The sequence below is a fragment of the Pinus tabuliformis genome, chromosome 6 (genome assembly GCF_031772625.1).
Source record: "Pinus tabuliformis cultivar Carrire ecotype Pingquan chromosome 6, CPIR1, whole genome shotgun sequence".
Taxonomy (NCBI): Eukaryota; Viridiplantae; Streptophyta; class Pinopsida; order Pinales; family Pinaceae; genus Pinus; species Pinus tabuliformis.
In genome coordinates this window covers 168,275,971-168,293,935 of record NC_142292.1, presented here as the reverse complement: position 1 = coordinate 168,293,935, position 17,965 = coordinate 168,275,971, and the positions used below count along the sequence as shown (strand labels likewise).

The 17,965-nt window shown below is 38.1% G+C and overlaps 1 protein-coding gene across 2 annotated transcripts in view; it reads left to right on the top strand.

The window, feature by feature from the left end:
* LOC149257915 (DNA repair protein RadA-like protein) overlaps positions 1-17,965 on the top strand; it is a 396,618-nt gene that overhangs the window by 303,827 nt on the left and 74,826 nt on the right. For both annotated transcript variants that reach the window (XM_089414587.1, XM_089414584.1), the window contains one exon: positions 4,723-4,878. In XM_089414587.1, coding sequence (XP_089270713.1) covers positions 4,723-4,878 — 156 coding nt within the window. The remainder of the gene's footprint in view (positions 1-4,722; positions 4,879-17,965) is intronic.

The following is a 17,965-nucleotide window of genomic DNA, read 5'->3' as shown; positions in this document are numbered from 1 at the left end:
TTTACATCATCGTACCTTCGTGTTATGAACATAATAATAATAATAATGATGATGATGATAAGTTAATTAGTAATGAAAAGACGTTTCTTAACAAGAAGACATGGTTTTTAGTGAAAAGGGACTGCACCTAGGTATATATATTGGGGGTTGTCATTGTAGATGATCATTCCATCAATTATTTATTTATAAATACATTTATACAATTACAAATATATTCTCATCAGGTACAAACATGAACTGTTTGTTACATTAGTATCAGAGCCAATTTTAATGGCTAGCATATGTTTTTATTTCTTGAAATTATGAAACTAAAATATTTTTCTATGAATTAAGGGAAATCAATGAGTCAAACAAGGAATTGGTACAAAAAATCAATGAATTAATTAAAAATTGGTTGAAGGGTTTTAAAACGTTGAATTCACCACCTCTAATAGTGTTGTCTATTGGCCACACTCTGAGAATGTAGTGCCCTTACGGATAATATGCACAAGTCCCATCGTTTTATCAATAGCCTATGCCTATAATTAATGCTCTATGGCTAGCTTAGTCATGGCAACCTTCCTTGACAATGTTCAATTATCACACACTAACAATTACATTTGGCAGCATAGTTTTAAAAGTTGGTCAGCCTAAATCGAAAATCGGTCAAATCAGACTGTCAGATAGGCCCATGAAACAAACTGATAGAATAATCTAGTTGGAGGGTAGATTTGTACCAGTTAGGTACTGAACCGGCCAGTTTGGTCCCTAATCTGTACAAACAGGCCCTAACTGGTTAGTCTCAATACTAACTGACTGGTTCTTCAATTTTCATCCTTTTACTTAAATTTTTAACATTACCATGAATTGACTCAGGATGTTTGAGAGTGGTTCCAAAATCATTGGATTTCATATGGAGAAACTAGAATTATAAATCTCACTCAATATCCATTAATCTTAAAGTTTTGAGGATTTGACGATTTGGGGGTTTGCAATGTTTCCATTTGATTCTGTCAGGTGTGAGGGTATGGGATTGACATTTGATCAAGAGCATGAAGGCCTGTATGTACCTTGATGTTGGTGGTATTGATTGTTGAATTTCTCTACCATGGCCTGAACAAAAATTTATCCTTCTCTCAGAGAAAAAATAATTGGTTAGTCATGCTAAGATTTTTCTTCCATATTATAAGGTTGAGCAATCCAAGTCTGAAAATTTTGAGCTAGATGATGTCTATGTAGCTCTTGTTTATGATCCCGTTTCTAGTAGCAGTGAGTCAATGATGAGTTTGACGAATGATCATGTTGATCAGTGATTTGAAGTAGGTTGGTGTTCCAATAAATTGCAAAATTTTTTTTGGACTCTAGAGGCCACCTAAAGCCTCATTGATTATGTATTTTGTTGTTGATATGTATTTCACTCTATGCCATTTTGATATATTCACCCTTATATGGTATATAGATGAGAAAAGTTTGCATATTTGTCTCTAATGGTTTGGCTTCATGGTTTGAAATCTTAAAAATATATATATTTTAGTTAACAATTAATTATTTATGTATTTTTTCATATCTAGTTTATTGAATCCGATTTAATCTGGTTCCGGTTCAAATCCTAGCTAGATAGGTGGTTGGTTCAAAACCTGGTTCTGGTTATTAAAGCTATGCTTGCCACAACGTTGGCTATGAGAGAAACATCTTGAAAATGAATGGAATGGATAGAAAATAGGCCAGTCTCGATTTTGAAGTTGGTATTGAAAAACTAGTTACATTATCTGACCAATATTCCCACTGTGAAAATAGGCTTACCATTGGACGATCGAAATTGAATATTTTGGATTAGCAGCTCTGCTTGAAAAGGAATCTGTGAGAAGTTAAAGGATGTACCTGACATGGTATTGTGATTTCGATGATGACTCTTGTTTAGCGATTCATTTTAGGTGGTCGCGATCTTTTGCCAGTCAGCCCAAGAATTTATTCACTGGTCCTCCCCAATGAATTTCCCTCCCAAAAAGCACATTCATATTAGCTCCATATTAAAGATTTTGTTTGCAATTTTTGCATCAATTAAAATTTCTCAAACACCAGATGGCCTCTGGTCGAGGTCTTTGCAAAATATGTTGATTGCGTGTTCTATGTACGATACATATGTGGGGTATATGCAAGGGACAAATTTCATAGCAACAATGCCACTTCTTTACATGAATGAGGAGGGGGCGGCACATTAGTTAGGGCTTCAATGTGAAATGATTTGTTTTTATACAGGAATTAATGAGGCATGTCAGTTAGGCTTTTAACGTGACACTGAATAGTTGGCTATGAATTTCCGCTTTAAGTGTGATCTACCATATGTCGAAACTGAGAATTATGTTGTCAAAAACAGGTGTTCAACGCTGTGCCATTGTTGAAAATGTTGCTAGGAAGAAAAGTGCACAAGTTGAAGATTTTATATCCATTTTGTCCAAATTATCTGAAGGAGCACTGGTTCCGCTGGAATTTGTGAGTGTATGTAGTACAACTCAGTTTGTTAAAATGTTTGATGATAGGTATGAGTGGTATGTAGAGCTTGAGCTCTACTCTCGAGCTCATGTGACTGGACTATGGAATAGGAGGCCGAGAATGTTGTGATTTACATCTCTTCTACATTGCAAGCAAATGAGGAAGGGAATTATCCATCAAAAATATTTTATGAGAATATATCAGATTATGAAAGTATTGCTTCCATTGATTCTTCTGACAATGAAAAAGTTATTAAGACGACCCTTGTGACAATTAGTAGATACAACATCTAATGCCCTCGATTTACAATGTGAGCGATAGCCACCTGTCTGCTACAGGGGTGGTGATCTATCATTCTAAGACCTTGAAAATAGTCGTGGTTGACAAGTATACAATGCCCGTTTCTAGTATTCTTGGGCTTTAAAATTACACTTGGAAATGGTGAAATGAACTTGAAATTAGTAGCAACCTAAAGTTTTATAAAGTCAATTAAATTAATCTTGTTTTCAAGTAAAAGTGATTAACACCAAATCAAGTATTATTATATCAAGTAGAAGATTTATCGTGGAAAACACAAAAATCCTATGATATCCTTATTACATTTGCTTTGAGGACAAAGCAATCGTTAAGGGGATGGCAATGTTATGAACATAATAATAACAAATATTGATAAGTTACGTAGTAATGAAAAGACATGTCACATGTCTTATCAAGATTCAAGAAGACACTTCCATTAGTGAAAAGGCATGCCACCTAGGTATTTATATCTAGGGCTGTCATTGTAATATCATCATTCTATCAATTATTTATCTATCAATATATTATACAATTACAAATATTTTTTTTTTCAAAATACAAACAGGAACTGTTTTACACTGAGTTACGGTTTTATGCATATATTCAGGTTTCTTTCTTTGTATTCTTATTGGCATATTCTAGGACTTGTGCTGTCCCTCACACTGTGTGTTCGTACTTGTTGTACTCTTCAGTTCCATTGACCTACTTTTGAGGTTATTTGTTGGACATTAATAGAATTATCTCGTCTTATGTCATTATTACCAAAACCAGATTCTATTGACTTCTTCATAAATGGTCTACTTTTGAGGTTATTTGTTGGACATTAATAGAATTATCTCGTCTTATGTCATTATTACCAAAACCAGATTCTATTGACTTCTTCATAAATGGTATCCAAATATATGACAAGTTTCCAAAAATTGAACTTTCTAAATATGTAAAATATCCCAAAAGACTAGTTCTCAGAAATTGAATTTACCCTCTTAAACTCTCTCCTTCGCATGCCTGCACCAAGAACTTGATGTCAGATGCAAGTATGGTAATCTTGTCCAGTTTAAAAAAATTGCAAACTCCATATTGGTTTAAACGTATACTGATCCGTACATCTACCTAAAGCACTCACAGATCATTGATGTAGAATCAATCAAGATGTATCCACAGATAATCTGCGCTGAATCAATTACAGAAGTATCCATGAACAATTGATGCCAAATCAATCAAGTTGAAATTTTGAGAGGTTCATTTGGATTGAGAACATAACCGATTATCAAAAGTGACCATTTCAATGTCGATATGGACATTCATTGTAGCTGATTAATTAATAGCTTTTAACTAGAAGTAATACATAGGGGTAAGGTGTCCATTTGCTATATGCATAGAAGCCGTGGATAAGTTGTTAGTTTCTATTTCTTTAATGTATCGGTTGTGTTAGTACTGGCATTCTTCCATGCCAGGATAGTGGTGGAGTACTTGTAGTACGATGCAGATGTGAACAAGACTGTACATCCGTTTTTCTTGTAACAACTTGACATATTAAGCGACATACTTTCCATTGTCTTTTGCCTTGGTAGTCATGCTCGCACTATAAATTGGTGCATTATTGTGGTTATTGCTGTGGCAATCGATAAATACTGTTGTGATTCCTTTTATAATGGGTACACTGGAAGTCCGAATAAATATTCATTATTTAATCTACTTAGTGATTATTTTGTCTGTTTTTTTATGTAGTGTTATTGATAATGGATGTTGTTTTTGTCAAGGTTACGTTGTGTATGTATTCCGTCTATTTGGACAATACACTGACTAGTTGATTGGATTATGTATCTGTTTTTGTTAATTCTTATGCCAATGAAACTCTTTCTTTATGTCGGATATTTTGTGTCCACTAGTAATCACTCAAACATAGCAGGAAAGATGCTTATTTTTGGTGTTTGCTTCTCTGCTTTATATTAGATCGGAGTGCTAGAAATGGGGCATGATGGTTTGCAACCTGTTAGGAATCCAAGCGAGCTTTATATAAGTGAGTGGGATAGTGATCAAGATGTATTAGCTGGTGTAGCTCTTACAGTGATTATTGATGGGTCACGGCCATTCCTCATTCAAATTCAGGTACCTGTATTATTTTAGACATCTCTGTATTATCAACTTTGACTTTATGGAAAAATGAATGGAAAACTAGTTTACTTTCAGTAAGTCTTCCTTTCCGCTTTATGTAAGGTTTGTAAGGTTTGGTGGTACTACTGTTGATTCTTGGATTATTGAAAGACTGAGGTTTGTGTAAAAATCCTGTTGCTTATCAAGTATTATGGTAGATTATGATTATGCAGCTCCTTAAAGTTCTTGTCCATCTTATTGGTCTAGGAAGGATTGGTCCATGTTGCTTCATTATTTATGAAGATGTACTTTTGTATAATTTAAGGTGATATAAAAACTCAAAAGGAATGGTCTTGTTGTCCTTTGTTAATTCCCTCAGGTTATGTGTTGGTTAAGACATTGCATAAAGGATGGAAACAAGAGGGTAAAAAATATGAAGGTCTATTCATGGTGACTTGAATGTTTGGACTTGCATTTCATTCTCTTTTCTTGTTCGAAAATTATTTTTCTGAAATATGAGTAATGATATACCATTGAAAGTTGAAATGAAAATAGATGGCATGGTGGTGAACAACATCCTAATGGTGCATTCCCTTTCTGATGAAGACATGAAGACAATATTCATTGTACGACTGTTCCATGAATAGTTGTTAGCCTTTATTTTGATGTGATATCCAATTATTTTCTTAGAGGAGAGCTGTCAAACCAGATGAATAATCATCAAGGATAATTTTGGGATAAGTTAAAAACATAGATTGGAGAATATACGATCTTGGAGGAACTTGGGCATGGGAACATAACAATCGTTTCTAAGAATATTAATAGTTATCACACAGACTCTTACTTTTTGAGATAAAGTTCAAAATGGTCACATGTGATCTAAGCGAAACTAAGAGGGGGCCACTGTCACCTCACCAACACTCCTACGTTTTAGGTTGACTCTCATTTGGCTCAAGTGGGGTTTCCTTGGGTTAAGTGTTGAAAAGTGTAACTAGGTTCGGTCTTCATAATGACATGTGTAATTGTGATTTTATGTAATTGATGTAAAGAAGAAAAATAAAATTATTTTTCTAATGCTTGTCTCATGGGTTTCATGAGCAAGGAATTTAATTTTAGTTACGGCTCCCATTGTGAGCCTTAAGGGTTGGTCATCAAGTCATAGAGTCTAGGGAGTCATTGTTATGTATTGAAGACTTGTTGCACATTGTAAAAAGGTTTTTTTGATCATGTAAATTACCCTCCAAGACCTTGTCACAAGCTCACCTTCAAATCAGCCTAAGGAGGATTTTGTTGAGAAATCTAGGGCATTGAAAGTTAACAATTTTTCTGCTTGATAATTGCTTGTGATACATTTTTACTTTGTAGCTTATAATATTTTCTTCGTTATGTTATTATTGTGTTCTCTTCATCAAGACAATTACAAATATGCACAATAAAAGACAAGTGACATAGTATGTAGGCTTCTTAGCCAGGGCTAAAACCTCTCACCTCTTGAGAGGAAAACCTGATCAAAATTATTCTTCTAGATCTTCAATTGATAAGTAGCAAGAGCATGACACAGACCCTTGACTCTGGTATCCTACCAAGAACCTTGTCACTAACATTGATGTTCTGCCTATTCCTTTCGCTTGATCTCGAATTGCTCTCCTCGACTCCTTCTAGAGAAACTTAGTTTCTATCCTTCACACTGCTTCTTCTCGACTTCTTGTAGAGAAACTCGGTCTCTATGTTATCATTGGCTTCCTCTAGAGAATCTCAGTTTTTAGATCTTCTATCTCCGTCTCCCAGAAGAATCATTCCTTCGTTGTCCTAGAAGAAACCTCTTCTTTGCTTGCCCAAAAGAAACCTCTTCTTCGCCTGCCTAGAAGAATACCTTCTTCACTGCCCCTGATGAATGCGTCCTTCACTGATCTAGAAAAACCCTTCTTTGCTGCCCCTTAAGGATGTATTTCCCTGCCCCAGAAGAAAACCATTTCATTGTCCTTCCTTCGCACTTCTCTTCTGCCTCTTCTTCGCACTTTTGCTTCACCTTTACTTCGCACTTTTTCCTTCATCGAATTCAAGTCGAGTTTCTTGCTTCTAATGGAGGTCGAGTGTGACTATTTATACACCTCCACACGTTCGTTTAGGTCGACATGACAGCTGGAGGTAGGTCGACTTGTTCTAGAGAGTTCCTTCACCATTTGTAAGCCGACTTGAGGAGGATAGATGACAAGTTCTTGGAAGATTCTTTACGTAGACAAGATTGAACTTTTGCAAAGTGTAATATGAATTCATAACATTTTATGACTAGATTGTGAAATTTTTTGAATCTAACAAGTTAGGAATCCTAAACTGATTTGCATTTCCTACATGTGTTCTTCATTTTAATAAGTTATTTTCAAAAATATTTAGAAAATATTAATGAAAATACACTCTAGTCTACAAAAATATACAGATCAAGTACTGAAAAATAAATGAGACAACCTTACAAAGGACACAGTTATTTTTGGACTAAAAGTACCTGGAAAAACCCAATGCGGGAAAACCAGTGCAACAACTCTGAGGGTTCTCTATTATTAAGCAGTAGTTCTGAATACAAATGCTCTTGCCCTCCTAACAAACCAGTGATGGAGAAATACAATGGCGGAAAATTTGAGTGAGTTTTACCTTACTTCACCCGGTAGATCCCGACTGATCCGATAGCAAAACTGGCTAGTCCTGACTACTACTGCGCTTCCCCTTCGCAGTAACTGCGTGGGCTTGAGTGGAGCTCTCTGAGGCTTTGCTTCAGCTCTGCGTCAAGTCTTCTGCCCACTGCGTCAGATTTCCCCGTTGTTCCAACAGTTCCCAATAGTTTTGGCTATTTTGCATGGAAGGCAACTCCCTCCTCTGCGCTGGCACTTCTGACTCTGCATGAAGACTGCGTGGGCCCAGACTGGCCCAGCGTCAGCTCCAGTGTTCCATGGGGACTCCCCCCCCCCCTAGGGGTCTAGTTTCCTCGCTCCGGGGACTTGGGGACGAGTAGGGGACGTTTCCCCACGCTCCCAAAATGGAGGAAACTCAGGGGGATGTGCCAGGGAAACGTTTCCCTTCCCTGAGGGGGCGTTTTCGAAAAGGGGGACGTGGGGGGTGTGGGGGACGAGAGGGGGCGAGAGGGGATGTGGGGGGACGAGGGGGGACGTGGCACACCTTTAATGCATTAAAAACCATTTTAATTAACTAAACTCTGAACTTAATCTTTAATTAAGAGTTAATTAACGTTTAGGGTTTTGGAAAATCATTGTTTCATGTTATAAAAATGGCACCTTGAACCATGAACAACACACTCACAACCTTTGCAAGTTCGCTGAGCCTCACAGCGTTGGATTTCGTTGTTCGGATTTTAATAAATAGTGCCTGTATCATTATTGATTGTATTAGGAATTGTATACAAAAGGTAAATTACCTAAAAAAAGTCAGTGAATTAATACAACTTGTTGAAAGTGCAAGCTAGGAAAACCAAGACCTTGAATCGGTTCAATATGGGCTCTCCCCGTTCATGGTGATAGTAGGTTTAGGAAAAGAGCCTACTGTCGCATGTTCTGAAAAGTGGATCTGACTATTTTAGTATTTTGTTTCCAGGAACCAATTAACCACATGTATGGGTGAAAAATCCGACTTGTAAAAACTTAAAAGACTACCTCCTTGACTACCATGCGTTGTGTTGATGAGACCTGATTGAAATATAATATTGTTGATATAATAAGACCTGATTAAAATACAGAATGTTGATATTCCACCAGCCACCCAACTACTTTCCTATATGATTTCTCAAAATTCTGCCCTGACATCTAATTTTGATCCCATGAGAACTTAAAGGGTTCAAAATATACATTCGCTCAAAGAAAGAAAGCAGCAGGATCTGTAAAATGGAAACTAACTAAGCAGTCTAACAACATGAAAAGAAGAAAGTAACTTCCACTTACGTGTCTATCATTTTTTGCATGAGATTGCTGATGGAAAAATCTATGGCACAAGGTTATGGCTATCACAATGGTTACCTGGGAACTAAATAAACAATAGACAGTCAGCCTATTACTATATTAGGCCTATGGTATTTACTTGTGGAAAAAGCATCCAGGTTCTGTTTAGTCCAAGTTCTAAAAATTATTTCTTTTAGACCTTTTCTCTAGGTTAGCAGTATCTAAAACAAAATTGTGAAGGTATATCAGACCTATGGGCTAGTCCTATGGAAGCATTGCCAAATAGGCTATTCATATATTAATATTATCAGTTGAAAATCTACGGCCTGCCTAACTAATATGTCAAGAACTTAGAAGTCCAGTTTCTCAAAATCATTATACATAATCCACTATAGTTCTGAGTTCTCTCTATGTTTAAGTTTTCTTCTAAGAAGGACAATTCTCTCTTTGTTTAAGTTTTCTTTTAAGAAGGATTGTGTAAATTTTCAAATTCATTGCTTTCTTGCTCCAGGAATTCATATCAATGATAGTGCTTTGCAGGTTTTCAATTCAAACCAAATTCTCATAGTGGACTCAATTAATAAATTATATTTTATATTTATAAATTTTTAAGACCCTGACGCTCCCCCACGTTTCCTAAAAAATGGTAGGGAGCTTTTGCATAGGCCGCTCTCGTGCCCCCTCGCTCCCTCGCCCCCTCGTCCCGGAACCTTGGTGGAACATTGGTCAGCTCTCTCGGCTACTGAGCTGCCTCCACAAGCTTCTCTCTACCTCTTTGTCAGTATTTCCAAACTATTTATGCCCCTTTGCTGCAAGAGATCGCCTCAATCGATTTTTCCTCCTGAGAACTTCTCACTTCAGAAAATCGATTTCTTGAACTGTCTGTTTGTATTCTCCAATTGAACCCAAGCCTTCCTTTATACTTTTCCTGTTGAGAAATCAATGACTATAATCTACTCTCTAATCAATGACTAAGATTAAATTAGATTTGATCCTCGTCTCTTAGAAGCTTCTCACCCATATTTTCATTAATACTCATTAATATTTTAATTTTCCTAAGTTTAGATTCAGGAACCCCATTAAAAATATTAATTATTTCAGTGTTGATAATATCGGTATCGGGAAAATATCGGCGAGGGTCCGGAAAATATCTTATCGGCAATATCGACGAAAATATCGGCAAAATATCGGCAAATATCGGCAAGCATAAAAAATGCATAATATATTCATTTTTTTCAGATTTCTAAACATATAAAGCAATAACAACATGAACTAAACACATTTGCACATAAATATGAAGAAGACATTGATATATATGATGTCAAATAGAAATGATACATCAAACTTCAAAGGCGATACCAAATCCTGCTGATCCCTGATAATTGTCCAATCAAGGACTCAAACAAAATAACATCACATATCCTACTGATCCCTGATAGTGATAAATTGATAATTGTCCAATCAAGGACTCAAAGAAAAATAACATCACATATCCCGTTGATCCCTGATAGTGATAATTGTCCAATCAAGGACTCAAACAAAACAACATCACATATATAAAACTTTAAAAGTATTTCATCATCATGAGTTATAAACTTATATGTAGCAAAAGTTGCAAAACAAATAAAACTAGCAGCTATCTATCTGAGACCATTGGCCTCTCCCTAGCATCTTTCTTTCTGTCTTGTTCAGCAATTGCTTCACGAGCTTTTTGTATAACCTCTGCACTAGAAACCATACAAGGCATCACATCTGCATCATATGCAGAGAGTTTAGCTAGATGGTATTTCAATCGTGTAATCCCTCCTGATATCTTGGTCCCACACAAGTTGCATGATATATATGCCTGATTTGCCCCACCAACAGCCTCCCCATACTCCCAAAATGGGTCCAAGGCTTTTGGCATATTTGACATTTGTAGTGAACTAATTCAAACCTAGGGCACAAAAAAAACAAAAAAATGGCATTAAACCCCCCAACACAAAATGAAAAAATAATAAATAATAACAACCTCATTCAAAAAAAATTACTATATTATTTGCATTTTGCAATGTGAATGAAAAATGGCAATAAGAGGGTGCATAAGAAAGTTGAAAAAAAAATGAAGCTTGCTGTCCAAATATGGAGAAAACCCTTGCATTGGTTCATGGGCATGAAAATCATAGCAAATGGAAAAAAACAAAGCAACAAAATGTTGGTAGACAAAGAGGCAAGCAAGCATAACCCTAAATCTATAAAAAAATCATTAACATAGGGGTTTTTAAGAACATACCTGCTAATGGAAGAAATGAAGTTTGTCTCACTATTCTTCAATCTTTGATCCACAAAAAAATCTTAATTGGTGGTGATAATCGTCGTTTGATCTTCAAACCCTCCTTGACAAGCACCACAAAACTCTTTCCCTTTCTTCTCCAACACTTAGAAACAGAAATGAAGAAAAAAAACCAATTTTCGTTTTTTATAGGCCTCCCTGCCCAACATCCTCTGCATTGCTGCATCTTGTACTGCTGCCCATGGTTCTGCCACTGGCACTGCTGCATCTGTACGACAGCTCCCTCTGCATTTGTGCTGTTGCTGGTCCTTTCTCCTAGCACTACATCCGCACTGTACCTTCCTCTGCATCTGTGTTGTTGTTGGTCCTTTCTCTCAACACTGCATCTGCATTGCAACTCCCTCTTCATTCGTGCTGCTAACACACTACTTCTGAAAGGGGTTCTTTACCATCCCCATCTTTTCTCTGAAGTGGTCAAATTTTGACTTTCCAAGGGCCTTGGTGAGGATATTTGCCACTTGTTCCCCTGTAGGAGTGTAACTCAATTGTACAATTCCACGTTGGACACAATCTCTGACAAAGTGACACCAGATATCAATATGCTTTGACCTATCATGAAATACTGGATTCTCAGAGAGTTTGATGCAACTCTGATTATCACACATGATCCTGGTTGCCTCCATATTTCTTCTGAATAGGTTTACCGACAGTTTTCTAAGCCATATGGCCTCACACGAAGTTGTGCTTGCTGCCATATATTCTGCCTCAAACGAGCTCAGAGCCACGTACTTCTGTTTCCTACTGCACCAGGAGGTTATTCCAAATCCAATATTGAAACAGTACCCAAAGGTACTTTTCTGATCCACTGAACTTCTTGCCCAATCTACATCAGTAAACCGCTCAACTTGGTATCCTTCCCTTTGTTGTACAAAAGCCCATAATCAACTATTCCCTGTAAATACCTGAGAATGTGCTTGTCTGTTGCCTAGTGAGCCCTCTTTAGTTCCACCATGAACTGACTGAGGGTGTTGACAACATAGCAAATATATGGCCTGGTATTGACTAGATACATCAGGGACCCTATGAGGTGTCGGTATAGGGTGGGATCGACATCCTTGTCTTCTGAAGCATTAATCTTCTTCCAGTTGGTGATCATTGGCGTAGCTATAGGTCTACAGTCTCCCATCCTGAACCTTTTCAGAATTTTTGTAGCATACTTTCCTTGCCCGAGGAAGATTTCTCCTTTCTGCTGTCAGACTTCTAACCCTAGAAAATAGTGCATTCGTCCCAAATCCTTCATATCAAAGTCTGTGGCTAGATTCTTCTTGTAGTCTTCAATGAGTCTGGATGATCCTGTCATGAAGAGATCATTCACATATAATACTAAGATAAGCTCGCTCTCTGCGACCAGATAGTAGAGATTCGGATTTGCGTCACTCTTGAAAAACCCCATCTTTTGCAAGCAGCCATCTATTCGACCATACCACGCTCTTGGTGCCTGCTTCAGCCCATACAAGGCTTTCTTCAGTTTGCATACATGAGACTTCTTCTCATGAGTTTCAAAGCCCTCTGGTTGTTCAATGTATAATTCTTCTTCTATTACCCTATTCGGAAATGTCGTCTTCACATCCATCTGATGGATCTCCCATCCCATCTGGGCTGCAAGAGATATCACAGTCCTAATAGATGTATACCTAGCTACCACGACGATGGTTTCCTCATAGTCAATCCCTTCCTTTTGAGCATACCCCTTAGCCACAAACCTGGCTTTGTATTTTTCAATACTGCCATCTGCAGTATATTTGATCTTGTAGATCCATCTTGAACCTACCACAGATCTGTCTTGAGGCCTTGACACCACCTCCCAGACATCGTTTACCATTATGGAGTTATACTTCTCCACCATCGCATCTAGCCAGACCTGATGCTGAGCTGCCTCCTTGAAGCTGGAAGGCTCTCCATTTTGAGCTACTAACGCCTGATACCTGTCTGGCTATTTTTGCTCCCTTTTACTGTTCCTTGGCTCTCTAATGAAGTTCTTTGCATCACGCAGAATCTGACGCAGTTCCCTGCTGGTTCTTCCTCTGCCAACAGGTGCTTTTGTTTGCTCCTCTTCCTTATCTTGAGAATCTTCCTGATCTGTGGAAGGATTCTTCACTTTTGTTGGTTGGAAAGGCATGACAAACGGATCCTCTTTCGACTGCTCCTTGGAAGGCATTTTGTGAGATCTTCTAAGAGCTCTGTCCTCCATGAACTTTACATCTCGTCGTACTACTACCTTCCTGCTCCCTGGAAGGTAGATCCTGTATGCCTTAGCATTCTCGCTATATCCTGCCAGTTACCCCTTTTCTACAGTCTGATCTGAGTTCTTTCTCTTTTCTTCGGGTATGTGACAATATGCAAAACTCCCAAATATCCTAAAATTACTGACTTCATTTGTCTTCCCAGTGAAGACTTTCTCTGGAGTAATGTTGCCCAATGCCCGATGAGGAGTCTTGTCCTGAACGTAGACAACTGTGTTGCATGCTTCTGTCCACAGGAATTTTGGCATATCCTGATCGTATAGCATGGCCCTAGCTGCTTCTACAATAGTCCTCTTTTTCCTTTTTGCCACCCCATTCTGCTCCGGATTGTAGGGAGTTGTCCACTCTCTTCTGATGCCCTCCTTAGCGCAAAAATCAATGAAGCCCTTATTGACATATTTTCCACCATTATTTGAGCGCAAGACTTTTATTTTCTTACCTGTCAGATTCTCCTCTAGAGCCTTGAACTCCTTGAATCGACAGGAAACCTCATCCTTGGTTGTCAAAAAATAGATCCAAGTTTTCCTTGAGTGGTCATCAATGAAAGTAAGGAAATACTTGGGACTGCTGAGAGCTTTGACAGACATAGGTCCACAGATACAAAGATATTTGAGTGTATCAATCCTAGTACACTCTTGGCCCTGTGGTTGCTCCTAAGAAATGCCGCCTTGGCATACTTTCCTAAAGCGCATCCCCTACATACATCATCTCGTTCCGTACTCAGATTTGGAACTCCTGTTACAGTGCTCCTAAGAATTCTCAGAGCTCCATGGTGCAAGTGACCCATTCTTCTGTGCCATAGTTTGTTCAAGGCGTTGTTCCCATGACTGCCTATTAGTGCCATTGGAGATTCTAATTGTAATTTGTAGAACCGATTACTTTTGATCCCGATCTGTACTTTCTTTTTCCAGCTTGGTTGTTTGATGTATACCTTTTCCTTGATGAAGTAGATGTCATAGCCCTTTCCTTGTAGTTGTGACACGGAAAGTAAGTTCATCCCCAATCCTGGCACATGCAACACATTTGTGGCATGGAACTGCTCTCTTGATTATGTCTGAAAAACTATGGCACACTTTCCTATTGGAGTACACTTTGCCTTGTTTCCCATGGTGATCTGAAAATTCATCTTCTCTTCTCGATAATCTGAGAAACACTCCCTGATTCCTGTCATATGCCATGAGGCTCCACTTTCTATATACCATACTTATGATGAGGCAACATTAGTCACAAACACCACTCTTTCTTCCAACCTGGAAGCCAACATAGAGAAATCGAAATCTCTCTCTCTTGTGCAATCTTCTGAAAATTTGTGTGAGTCCCCTGAGGTGGATGCCTCTGCATCGTGGTCTTGACTAGAACTGATTTTCCCTTTCTGTCTCTAATTATTTGCTCTGATACCATGTGAAAATTCTACCACTGCAGCATCTGACTTACTTTTGCTACTTATTTCATCATAAGTTATTCATGAAATTACTTCAACAAACATTAAAATAAATACTGTTGTAGATATCACATCGTAATACAGAAACAAAAATATGCAGACATTGACACAGTTATTTTGGACAATGTCCCCAGAAAAATCCAATGTGGGAAAACCGGTGCAGCAAGGGAGGATTTTATTATTTAGCAATTTTCTTGTACAACAAGGTGCCAAACTGGCTTACCCATAGATAGACAAACTTCCAACACTTTCCTAAACCCAGTGTAGGCCCTACTGACCTCTGCTATAGCCTGAAACCCTCTGCGTTAGCCTAGTGAGGCTTTGCGCAACCTTTTTGGGCTTCTGTGTCACTCCTGCAGCCTCTGCATGGATGACGCAGGCCCTTCTGGTTCTGCGTGGCATCCTTTGGCTTTGCGTCTGCCTCTTCTGCAATGATCTCCCGTCTCTCTGTTCCGTACTTGTTGCCTCTTGACTGCTCTCCAGACCACTGGTTCAATTTCTCAGCAAAGCCCGCTCTAGAAATTGAATTGACTGGTCTCCTTTAGTGTGTTCTCCAAGTGCCCCTCTAGCCTGCTCTTATAGTTTTTCTGTTGACATTCCAACGGCCGAGATTAAGTCCCTAATCAATGGCTAAGATTAGATCTGACTTGATCCATGTCTTTTGGACCATTTTAACACACATTCATATTAGTACACATTAATATTTTATTTTTCCTAAGTTTAGGCTTAGGAACTCCATTAAAAATATTAATTATTTTAATATCTCCTGATCTGTTTAGAATCTGCCTAAACTCTTTCTGGGTATTGGAGATCTCATGTGCCCCAACCTCTCCACCAAATTTCGTGGCTAGAGCACATCCGATGCTACCCCAAATCAACAGTTAGTGACCCAAGACTTCAGTCAAGAACCCCAAATGTAATGGTGTGACCTTATTTATTGTGTGAAGGCTTTGTTTATTGCGCGCATGGTCGAAGGAAACAATTTAGAAGGAAATTAAGTTGTCCCAAAAAGGGGGTTTCTTCAATAATTCGTTTACCCAAGTAAGGGTTTTTAATAGCTGTTGGGTGAAAGAACTAAAAATTTGAGAAACTGTTTTTCCCACCAAAGGATGGGTAACTTGGCACCATCGAATTCCCTACTAATTTCTATAAAAAGAAGCCAATTCTCACTTTATTAATCATCTAGTCTAGTATGAATTCTATCTCTGAATTTTGTTCTAGCTTTGTCACGCCTAACCTGAAGGACAAATCGAAGTTTGAAACTTTTCTTCGAGGGTTTATGCTTTTGAAAATGGTTTTCGCTGATGGTCTAGTTCAAATTTAATGGGTCTTGTGTTCATTGAAGGATCAGGATTTGTTTGATGCACACCCGTATTGATGACACTTCGACCCTAGAACAGACATATCCGAGGCATCTAATTTGACACTATTTTGAGCCTATGGTTTGCGGATCTCAAGCAGGGTTAGGGTTTCAACAGCAAAACATATCTTTGCCATCCACATTTGAAGCAGATTTGATTTGAGATCTTGATTGACTATTGAGGGAAAATTGAATACCTCTATCCTAAAACTATAAACGACCACAAGTCTCTATGAAGAACGAGTGGCAGATTTTGTGATCTATTCTCATTGGCAATGGAGGCCCCGTATGCCAGGTCTTGAGGACAAGCTTTGGCATCTGTCTATTTTAAAATTTCAGAGAAGGTTTTTATTCTTTCGTAGGGTTTTCGCTTGGGTTCATTTTAAAGGGGCAAAGCTAAGCATTCTGAGCATATTACCTTATCTTTTGAAATCACTAACCTTTTGAAGACTCATCCCCTTTTACAGACCTTGTTACTTTGTAATCCTTGAAGGCAGTCCAAACATTGAATTATTAGCTTTTCTGAAGATCAGATCTGCATTTCTGTAGTAGTTGACTTGTTAACAATGCTGGAATAGATCCAAGATTCCATGCGAGTTATAGCCTCATTTCTCTCCTTTATAATGTTAGTTGGGTTTGAAATCTTGTTGCAATAACACATCTCCCTGATTTGATCGTTAACCTGTTAGTGTAGTCATTTCAGTATCATGTGCAAGCTCACTCTGATGATCTCTTGCAAACAGTAGTCTGTGCCCTCACTGATTCTGTGGAGGTCAAGTTTGAAAAGGTTGATTTGGTTTGGATCAAATCTGGTGGAGTAGTAACAACTGCCACAAAACTAACATTTCGTTAATTGGAGTAGCATCATTTGTTGAATACTAAACGGTGACAGACTTGGACCATCATGGGTCAATTTGAGGTAAATCCAAGTTTATCAAGTGTAAAGCACTGGAGTGTGAAGACTTGATAGCACTAAGGCATGAGCTTTGGTACGTGCGGCAGTACTGGAGGATTACATTGATCAAGCATAAATATTGTTTATAGTCGTTGAAGCATACATCCTCAACGAGTTCCATAGCGTTGAAACATTGGGACTATATTACAGTATCCTAGATCCGTCTACAGTTGGATGCAAGTCATTCCCAAGTCAATTTACGAGCTAAAGAGAAGGCATTTCAGTGAATCTTCATATGCAGAGACCTAGATGTATGACAAAAATAGTTGTTTTGGATATCCTGAGCATTGACCTAAGCAGTAAAACTGTAGCAGTAAGGCAACATCACAGATATTGTTTGGCAAGATAAAACTCTGTACCTGTGATTGGATTAATATACCTCTGTCTATCTGTTGTGAGTCTTCACTGAGGTTGGTGGCAATTTTGTAGACTATTCTTTGCTAAGTTTCACGGTATGGCAAATTACAATATTTGAAGGAGTAGTCCTGAATCACCAGTATATTGTTGACTGAAGCTGAAGTGTCTATCATCAAGACAAAGCAATTCTAGGGTACTCCTCCTTGTGGTTAACTGTGGAAACCTTGGAGAGGGTCTGCAATTGAGAATTGATGATAAGCTGAGTAGAATATACATCACAGTTGCTTTGTTGCCCAACACTTCTTATTGACCTCAGACCCAAGACATTGATTGATTGGCAGTTGACCGATATGTTGACTTGATAACCTTGATATGGCAGTGACCTTGTTGTACAACAGTGATATGGTAGTGACCTTGTATCGCTGTAACATTAAGACAATATTTCTATGACAGTGATGTTGTGACAGTTT